This window comes from Ostrinia nubilalis, chromosome 16, assembly GCF_963855985.1.
Source record: "Ostrinia nubilalis chromosome 16, ilOstNubi1.1, whole genome shotgun sequence".
Taxonomy (NCBI): Eukaryota; Metazoa; Arthropoda; class Insecta; order Lepidoptera; family Crambidae; genus Ostrinia; species Ostrinia nubilalis.
The window spans coordinates 14,698,777-14,709,175 of NC_087103.1; the positions used below are offsets into that span (position 1 = coordinate 14,698,777).

General features: G+C 44.2%; 2 protein-coding genes across 2 annotated transcripts in view; both read left to right on the forward strand.

Annotated features, from left to right (window-relative positions):
• LOC135079465 (fibrillin-2-like) overlaps positions 1 to 8,639 on the forward strand; it is a 62,352-nt gene extending 53,713 nt beyond the window's left edge. The window contains exons 49-54 of the mRNA XM_063974125.1: positions 1,829 to 2,035; positions 3,468 to 3,622; positions 4,460 to 4,702; positions 4,787 to 4,877; positions 5,436 to 5,587; positions 6,199 to 8,639. Of these exons, the coding sequence (XP_063830195.1) occupies positions 1,829 to 2,035; positions 3,468 to 3,622; positions 4,460 to 4,702; positions 4,787 to 4,877; positions 5,436 to 5,587; positions 6,199 to 6,435 (1,085 nt within the window). The 3' untranslated portion in view covers positions 6,436 to 8,639. The remainder of the gene's footprint in view (positions 1 to 1,828; positions 2,036 to 3,467; positions 3,623 to 4,459; positions 4,703 to 4,786; positions 4,878 to 5,435; positions 5,588 to 6,198) is intronic.
• A 332-nt stretch (positions 8,640 to 8,971) lies between these two features.
• LOC135079463 (solute carrier family 25 member 3-like) lies at positions 8,972 to 10,187 on the forward strand. The gene has a single exon (XM_063974124.1). It carries the CDS (start codon positions 9,118 to 9,120, stop codon positions 10,063 to 10,065), a length of 948 nt encoding a protein of 315 aa, XP_063830194.1. The 5' UTR covers positions 8,972 to 9,117; the 3' UTR covers positions 10,066 to 10,187.
• The last annotated feature ends 212 nt before the right edge of the window (positions 10,188 to 10,399 follow it).

Consider the following 10,399-nt stretch of genomic DNA (forward strand, 5'->3'; position numbering starts at 1 on the left):
TTTAGGGTTCCGTACTTCCGTAGACCTGACAAGGATCCCTTATAGTTTCGATATGTCTGTCTGTCTGTCCGAGGTTTTGCTTGGAAACTATTGGCACTAGGGAGCTGTAATTTTGTAGAGATATGTATATTAATCACGCCGACAAAACGGTAGATTAAAATTTGGATAAAATTTCCCCCTACATGTAAAGTGGGGATGAATTTTTTTTTCATCTTCAACCCCATCGTGTGGGGTATAGTTGGATAGGTCTTTTAAAATGGCTTAGGGGTTCCTAAGACTTTTTTTCCATTTAGGGATCTGTTTGCAAATTATTAAAGTTTAAAGTGGCAATTTTTGTTCGAGTCGGGCCCCCACTCTAAAAACTAAACTGTTGGCTTGAAAAATCTGGAAAAATTCGTGATAACACTGCTATTCATGAACTTTCAAGGAAAACTATAGCGGTTAAGATACAGCAATTACTTTGAGAGTAATAGTCATTTAACTCATGTATTACAACACTCACTCTTTTGTACCTCTACAAATTGTATTTTGCAAAGAGCTAAGTAATTTTGTTTACCGTTTGGAAAGATGCGAGACATTCCCAACACAAGTATCTCCGATTACTTACTGGGAAGCCTCCGCACAAATATTGTATAAAACTTTTTGTCAATAAACAATTTTTAATTTTTTTAATTACAAAATTTCTTAACTAGTGAAAATTCCTTAGAAGAAAATATGAAAAGTGACTGTATGACTGTAATACCATTTAGCACCAAAGTGCTCGAAAAGACAAATCCAGCAAACCCAAACTCGATAAGTTTCCACCGTTTCGTTTAGGAATTCCTATGGCCACCTCCTGACTCCATCGTCAGGACCCTGGACACCATCTAGTACTAAAGTGCTCGAAAAGACAAATTTAACGAACCCAAATTCGATGCGATGCCGCCGTTTCATTTAGGAGTTCCTATGGCCACCTCATGACTCCATCATCAGACCACCTCAATAACCCAAATTCGATGCGATGCCGCCGTTTCATTTAGGAGTTCCTATGGCCACCTCATGACTCCATCATCAGACCACCTCAATGGTACTATAACATTGCATTGTCATCGGACTTACATAAGTATACCAAATTTCAGCTCAATCGGTTGAGGAAAACTAGTCTTATATTCAGTTGCAAGAGTTGTCCCACACATACTAACAAAAAATGTCGTTAGTGATCTGGTTACAAAAACTGTTGTTTTGGGTTCTGGAAGTTCTGAAATCCCGAACGTACTTGTCAGAACTTTTTGCGTTTTTCTAGCGTTTTTCAGCGTGCTTTTGGTAAATCGTAGGTACTGGATTAACGATTAACGGACTTAGGATAATTTAACGGAAGTTAACGAGTCCGTTAACATTTTTTAAAGTTAACTTAAAAGTTAATCCGTTAATAGAAATGTTAACTTCGTTAATTAACGATTAACGGATTAACGAGTTAATGCCCAGCTATGGTTAGACCTTTAGAATAGATAGACTGTCAGTCGCCTAAAGCCTGGTCCGTGAGCACGTAGAATTTTGTCCAGTGACCCCAAGAGCTACCCACCCTTATCGCTCGCGCGTAATTATATTGCTTTCGCGACTGTGCGACGGGCGCCCGCAGTGAGTGTGCGACAAAATTCTACGTGCTCACGGACCAGGCTTAAGCAGGAACTACGCCGGTGGCAGCCTATAGCTGCCTGACAAGCTCCTGGACTTGGTGGATCTTGTATCCATACTTTTCAGACTAAAGAGATCAAAAAGGAAACTTTGAACTAACTTTGATAATTACGAAGTTGAGTATACTTCATAGTTTGTATTGTTTTGATTTCAGATGTGAACGAATGCCACGAGGAGGGCATCTGCCCGGCGCCGGGCAAGTGCGTGAACCTGCTGGGCTCGTACCGCTGCGTGTGCCCGCGCGGCTTCCGCCTGGACCTGGCCGGCGCGCGCTGCCTCGACCGCGACGAGTGCGAGGACGGCCGCTGCCAGTCGCCCTGCCGCAACTACGCCGGCGGCTACCGCTGCGAGTGCCCGGCCGGTGAGACTTTTTTTTTATGCTAGACAAAGCAGGTATTTGACCGTAATCGCACCTGGTGTCAAGTGGGATGCAGTCTAGGATGGTACATATCTGCCCTGTAAGTGCCTATTCACTCTCGGATGAGAGTGAATAGGAAACGCCCGGATTATAGTGTTCAGGAAATACAGCAGCAGGCAGCGAATTCCAGTCCCTAGCTGTTCGCATTATAAACGAGTCGTCGAAACGCTTAGTGCGAGCTGGTGGAATGTCGACAATGTAGGGATGGTACGCTAACCTGCGTCTGGTTCCCCGGTAACTTGCTGCCTTACAGCTGCCCGACCGCGACGAGTGCGAGGACGGCCGCTGCCAGTCGCCCTGCCGCAACTACGCCGGCGGCTACCGCTGCGAGTGCCCGGCCGGTGAGACTGGTTGCCTTACAGCTGCCCGGCGCAACGAGGCGAGGACGGCCGCTGCCAGTCGCCCTGCCGCAACTACGCCGGCGGCTACCGTTGCGAGTGCCCGGCCGGTGAGACTGGTTGCCTTACAGCTGCCCGGCCGCGACGAGGCGGACGGCCGCTGCCAGTCGCCCTGCCGCAACTACGCCGGCGGCTACCGTTGCGAGTGCCCGGCCGGTGAGACTGGTTGCCTTACAGCTGCCCGGCCGCGACGAGGCGGACGGCCGCTGCCAGTCGCCCTGCCGCAACTACGCCGGCGGCTACCGCTACGAGTGCCCGGCCGGTGAGACTGGTTGCCTTACAGCTGCCCGGCTGGTGAGACTGGTTGCCTTACAGCTGCCCGGCGCGACGAGACCGGCGGCTACCGCTGCGAGTGCCCGGCCGGTGAGACTGGTTGCCTTACAGCTGCCCGGCCGCGACTCCTCTTATCGCATCTGGGGTTCGGGGTAGTCATACAGATAGTTTGTGAATTTGTTATTTGGTCAGTTAAAATACCATCCTAGGCTTCCTTCAACCATGCTGCAAAATGAATCCAAACAGTCTGGTGCGTGCAACCTCTACTACACAGTTTCTTCTTAAGAAGACTGTTAACAGTTGCCTGAACAGTTGCCTCAAACTGAGTTTGTTGCGGCGTTTCTTCTCAGCACTTGCCATATATTGTTTGTCTCGAAGCGCTGGTAGGGCCCAAAAGATAAAAGGAGATATGTAAAGTGCCCCATAAGGGCTACCTTTTCTTTTTTATTATTTACTATAATACTATAATAATATTTTAAGAATAAGAATGTCTTTATTCTTTATCATTTTGACGTTCATAAGTGCCACTTGTGGTCTAAACGGAATAAATGTTTTTGATTTTGATTTTGCCATTTGTTTTCTTCAGGTGCTGTGCTGGTAGGGTCCAAAAAATAAGGAGAGCTCCTTAAGAGCTATTTTAATTGGTTTTTAGTGTGCTTTAGATCCAAATCTGGTTCAAATTGAACAAATATGTTTAATTTCAGGCTCCGTGCGCGGCGCGAGCGGCGCATGCGTGCCTGTGGACGCGTGCGCGGCGGGCCCGTGCGGCGCTTCGCCGTGCTTCCCGGTGGCGGGCGCCTACCGCTGCGGCTGCCCCGCCGGCTACGGCTGGGACGCGGCGCACGGCGTGTGCCTGCAGGTCAGTGGCACTCAACTCAAGTGGAAAGTTTCTTCCCAACTTGAATTTCAGTCAAAAATGTTGAGAATGATAGTGGACGCTCCATGGTAAAATTCATAAAAATTAAAATTCATAAATTAAAATTCATAATGTCACTAATGAAAGACTACACCACGACCTTGAGATCAAAACAGTGAAGGAAGAAATAAAAGCAAGAGCCAAGGCATATAAAGACAGACTGCAGCTACACCCAAACATATTGGCACACCACCTAATGGATGACTTAACTCCGAGTGTCCGGAGACTAAAAAAAAGAGTACCGCAAGACTTGCTCTAATTATGAGGACATGTCACAGGATATGCACCCCAATTTCCACTGATTAACAGAAATATTGCTTAATGACCTCCAGAAGACAGATTGCAATAGAATAAGGAAAAAAAACACTTGAATTTCGATTTATCTAAATTGAAAGAGTCCAGTTCTCCAACCATTGTTCTTGGTTGGGTTGGTGATGGGTTACACATAGCGTAAAAACTTATGTGTTTCCAGTTTAAAATATGATTCCAAGTTTTTGAAGGTATGTTAAATTGTGAATCAGATTGAGCCATGTCAGCCACATAAGTGAAATAAACAAAATCCAAGTTACTCGTGCAGCTTGATGCATATCCAGGACAGACTGTCATCTTCCCTAGTCTAGGATGGTTGGAGATGACTTATCAAGTATTGGGAGGGAACTTTTTTGGAGGAAGAGAACTAACTAGCCCTTCCACAACCTTATATTATTATATCATACCGAAAGGGTGATGATTGTTTCGTATTTATTCCTTCAGATGACATGAACTCATATTTTTCCTCAGTTGGCTGGCGGCTGTGCTACAGCTAGCTGCTTATTCGGCTGCCAGTCTCTCGGCGACTCGTTCGAGTGCGGCTGCCCCACCGGCTACAGACTGGTCGGAGCTGGTCACTGCCTCACGGCGCTCGACGCAGCATTACCTCCCGATGACATAGGAGACGCGCCCGTCTTCCCGCTCGGCAACCAGTACAAGGTTGGAGGGACGGGAAGCGACTTGGTATCTAACGAGGGCTGCTTCAGCTGTAAGGTGAGTTATCACTGGATTTAAAAAGGACTTCTAACGTCATTTTATTTAGTCAAAATAAAAATATTTATCTTGTTTCTTCTGCAGATAAATGGACGTAGACGAAGAGCACCCGAGGAAGCATTAGTATTCGCCAACGGCACCACAGTCGTAAGGAAACGCAGGAGACGTAGCAGACGTAAGTGTCGGATATTTTTTGTTAGTTACCTACTTCTCCAGTCATCTAATCAGTTTTTAATTTGATGCTTATAAAGGCAATATAGACCTTATGCTTAGGTAAAGTTATTTCATGGTACTGCTGTATTGTATGCGGCTTCGTAAGCATTTCACACAGCAATAGATCTTTTATTCTATGGAGTTTTCAAAATGTACAGAGCTCGTTCATGCACTAAAATCTTTTGAATATGTGTAATTAGAGCGACTCCTGGCTGTCTGAAAATTAATTTGATGCTGTGCTACGAAAGGAATGTCAGGCAGTTAGTCTGATTGAGCCATGCTAAAGCCTGGTCCGTGAGCACGTAGAATTTTGTCCAATGACCCCAAGCTACCCATCCTTATCGCTCGCGCGTAATTATGTTGTTGTCGCGCTCGCACACTCACTGCGGGCGCCCGTCGCACAGTCGCGACCAGGCTTTAATTCATAAGGCTTAACACCATCGTTGTGATCTCATTGTTACCACTGGTTAAGGAGGTGTAGGTCTCATAGATCTGTCTCTAACTTGTTCTGCCGTGTCAGGGCGCCGCTCGCTGCTGGAGCCCGAAGCAGAGCTGATCGTGATCGCTGCGACGGCGCGCCAGACGTGGGGCCGCGCGCCGCTGCTGCGCCTCGTGCCCGCTGAGGGCAGCGCGCGCGCGCACTACCGCATCGCGTATGGGGACGACGACAAGGTAACAGATTATTTTTATTGGCATTTACCTCTTTTTTTCTTATGCACTGTGAAACGCTTGTATAGGCGTGAATAGATGTCATTCATAAACCCCTGCTCCTTCAAAGATTCAGGTTGGATGGGACATTCAGGGACAGGACATTCCATGGTGTAAAGGTGTGGCGTTGCCATACCTAATCTACAATAGCTTTCATAAGTTCCAATTAATTACAACATAACTGAGAATAATATTATTCAGGGATTTTTTTGCCACCTTAGTTGCCATTGTTGTTCTATTTTGTTTCCTGAAATACTTTGTATGCTTCCGCTGAAATGCGTTAGTTGTATGTTTTCAGATTTTAAAAGTTTCTATGTACAACTGTCCATTATTTCTAGAAGAATATTCTAGATTTGACAGTAGGTACAGATGCTTCAGTCCGAAGGTATAGTCATACAATAATGAAAACGACAAAGCACATGATGTCGTGCCAGGAGTGCCCCAGCAACTGCTCGCAGGAGGATTTAATGAATGCCGCTGTCAACGCCTCTCTTGTAGCGGAGTTTTGGGCTGACACTGTGTAGGTTTGGTGTCGACACGATAAGAAGAAGAATACATTAATGATTGTCTTCCAGGACTTCATCCTCAACAAGCGTGATGGCGCGTGGGCATTACGAATGCGCCGGCACCTCAAGTCAAACACAGAGTTAGAACGACAGCTGGAATTAGAAGCCCGCTTCGTCTACCCGCAGTCGAGGCCGCGTTCTCGTCGCGCCGCCCTCTCCCCGCTCGCTTCCTCCACCCCTCTCGCGCCCGCGCCGTTACGCCTCTACGTCACTGTCCGAGTTGCGCCCGCGCCTTCGAAACGCTGATACGGTATCTGTACGGCTAGCACGAAAAACTTTCGAGTTCAAATCGTTTGCATACTCGAATCGCCATCAAAAGATTTAGTAAGAAAACTACAACAGCGCCCTTGTGAACGTGTCGTAAAGTGAACTTGGTATGAGATGTGGTTGCACGAAACTTATTTTGAGAATCAAAATTGTCACGTTATCGTTTAATTCAAAGATTGAGTATCGAATTTTATCGAATACGCAAACGATTCGAAGACGAAAGTTGTTCATGCTAGAGGTACTGGTATACGAAACTAGACTTGTTTTGTGAAGCTGTGTAAGAATGAAAACGTTGATGTTTCTTGAGTGGATTTTTTTGGATGAAGGTATTTTTACGTTGCTTCGTGACGTGTGAGGAGTATACGATATTTTTGTGGAATCACTGTAATCTACGCATTCCACGTAGCAATGTAAATATACCTTTTCATCTTTCGTAATTAGAAAAAGATTTGTAGAGTGTTTTATTCATGTATTATTTTTGGATTTTGTGGAGATATGTAAATTGAGTTTCCAAGAAGAAATAAGTATAGCTATGTAACTGTTAATAAAATTACATCCATAATGAACGGAATGAAATTAAAAAGCGTCTTAAAACGTCTTAGTAATTTCAGAGAATACCGTTTCTCGAGTTTGTTAATTATGTTCTCTAAATATTGTTTTTTTTTACGTTTCCTAATTATTACTCCTCTATGTTGGTTTTGCGCTGTTCATGTGAAAAACACATTCTGCTATTAAACCATCAAATGATATTTTCACAAATGAATTGTTCCTGGAACTTCCTGAAATGGTTATGAAAATAGCTTCGTAAGTATTCAAAACGAAACGCTCTACACTTCTCTTGGTAATTTGATATATTTTTCAATTATAGAGATGCACTTGTGAAGTCGATAAAATTATCGATATGAAAAAAAAAATTGTTTCAGAGTGTAATAATATCTTGCTTTTTGCTGACATAACTATTTTAACAAAAATATTACTGTCGTTACTAATATTAGTTGGCGTCGCAAAAAGCAGGATGTTGATTTATGTTGTGTAAATAATATTATAATGATTGGAGTGGTAATAAAATGATTGAGTGTTATGTAATCACTGCCATGTATCCAGTCACTGAGCGACAACATACTGCCATAGTGTTGTGCTAAGTCACGCGCACTCATATCGGTAGATTAACTGAACAAAATGTCAGTTAACAGGAATTTTATGTAAGTTTCTTATATTTGACGATAAGGCTAGTCACACTACGTATGAAAAGAAAGTGTCACTGGAACGATTGACTGGTTTTTGTCGCCTTTGAATATTTTTGGCCAACGGATAACGCTATGTGAGTCTATCTAAACTAATTTAGTGTATCTTCTTCTCTTATCACAATAACTTTCACTACAAAGCTAAACCTACGTTAAAATATAGCAATACCTACCCCAGTTAAAACATCATTAATTTTCGATAAACAACTTTAAAAAGTCCAGTTCAACTTTTCATTAAATGGTGAATAATAAAGTTTTAAGTCAGTTTAGTTTAGAGACTGGCACAATGGAGTTGTGTCAATTCACGACTAAATGTTAAAGTTGGTTAATCGAATCACTAAGCGGGCCGCGTCGGCGCAAAATATTCAAGGCATGTTCCTCCGAGTCATGCAGTCCGGCCGCCTGGGGCGATCTCGTCGGCAGTATTAAATTGTGTGAGGTTTGAATGCATAATAATTATGTACTAGTTATTGACGAGAGAGCGTCGAATATCGTCCAACCAAATAGATGTATTTAAATATCGAATGTAATACGAGTACGATACGATTATCGATATTTTTTATGTTTAACGTTTCGCATCACCATTTGCCATTGAAAGCCAGTGTATAGGTGTTCGTTTAACATAAGTAACAAATACGTAGATTTATTAAGAGCCTATTTATTTTTATTCTCATTCTAAGTCTAAGGTAGCGATAAAATCTGCGTACATTCGAAGATTTATTTTATATTTGCATAAGCTGAATTTAATATTATATTTTGGCTCGTAGAAAGTACAAAAGTGAATGCAATAGAGCTGTTTAATTTTGTAAATATGTGTATACAAAAATAAAAATTAATATAAAATGTTAGTACATTTAGGCTTAATTAATACCTTACAGAATAAAGATAATGTATGTTGGTGGATGAAAATAAAATTAATAAATTTTTAATTCAAATAAATGCTGTATTTATTTAATACCTTTTGATAAAGAGCAATTAAGTGCTCGGTTAGTTTGAAGTGACCAAAATCAATATAATATTTGTATTATGGTCAGAAAACAATTTGATAATTAAGTAATTTCAGAGAATTGACCAACGTGATTGTAAATAACGCTTTCCAAGAATACTAAAAACTTTTAATTATAAATCATAATACAGGTATGGTGATGATAACCTGTATGACGTTTCCAAATTTTGTCTGCTCGAAGTGAAAAGCTATAAACAAAAATATTTCTTCTTAAACCTACATTTTGAGATATGACTTTCAATGTCAGTGGAAAGATGAGCAAAATTGATGTCAAAGTGGTACGTCAAAAGAAGAAAGCAAAAACATTCAAATTAACGCTTAAAATTTCACAATAGGAAAAGACATCCATAGCAAGGTGCGGGCGGAGGGTCGAGCAGTTTCTGGGCGCGGAAGTGTACACTCGCGAGCAACATGGCCAAACCCAAGGAGGAGTTCTCGTGCGAGATGTTCAGCAACAAGTTCTTCATGCTGTGCGGCGCGGGCGGCGCCGTGGCTTGCGGCGCCACGCACACCTTCGTCACGCCGCTCGACCTCGTCAAGTGCCGCCTGCAGGTCGACCCCGCCAAGTACAAGTCCATCTTCAAGGGCTTCGGCATCTCCTTCAAGGAGGGCGGCATGGCCAACCTCGTCAAGGGCTGGGCGCCCACCCTCATCGGCTACTCCCTCCAGGGCGCCGCTAAATTCTCCGGCTACGAATACTTCAAATACAAATTCGCCACTATGGTTGATGAGGAAACTGCGTACCTTTACCGGACATACATGTATTTAGCAGCGTCAGCCTCCGCGGAGTTGATCGCGGATATTCTCCTGTGCCCGTTCGAAGCGACCAAAGTGCGGATGCAGACCACGCCCGGGTACACTTCGCAGATGAGGAAGGCCATGCCGCACATGATGGCGACCGAAGGGTTCGGCGTGTTCTACAAAGGCCTGGCGCCTCTATGGGGCCGGCAGGTGCCGTACACCATGATGAAGTTTTCCTCGTTCGAGAAGACGCTGGAGTACCTGTACGCGAATGTGGTGCCGAAACCGAGGGCCGAGTGCACGAAGGCGGAGCAGCTGGTGCTGACGTTCACGGCCGGCTACATCGCGGGCGTGCTGTGCGCGATCGTGTCGCACCCCTCGGACACGATCGTGTCCAAGCTGAACAAGGACCCGAGCGCGACGATCGGCGGGATCATCAACGAGGTGGGCATGGTGGGCATCTGGCGGGGGCTGGTGGCGCGCATCGTGATGATCGGCACGCTGACGGGGCTGCAGTGGTTCGTGTACGACGCCTTCAAGGTGTACACGAAGATGCCGCGCCCGCCGCCCGCCGACATGCCCGAGTCGCTGCGAAAGAAGCTCGCCGCCCGGAAGTAGCTCCTCCCGCCGCCCGCCCGAGTCCGTCACGTGTCGTAAATTAAGCATGCGGTGAATCATGATCGCTGTGTTACATAACATGTATTTAATATTTTATAATAATATATCCCGTATTATAAAGATTTGTTGTGTGATTAAATATATTTTTCACTCAATTACGTGACAAATAATAGCACATACACTTGGAGGAAAATATGAATATCGTAACACAAATGAAATAATCAAGTTATGAGAACACTCATTCGGGGATTCGTCGGGATATAATATTACTTGGAATAAAGACGTTATTGTACATTTCCGATATTCTTATCGGCGAGTGTACACACCCGGCGAG

Bases quoted from the DNA above. Each gene is read 5' to 3' on its own strand.
- LOC135079463 (XM_063974124.1), top strand. From the start codon at position 9,118: ATGGCCAAACCCAAGGAGGAGTTCTCGTGCGAGATGTTCAGCAACAAG.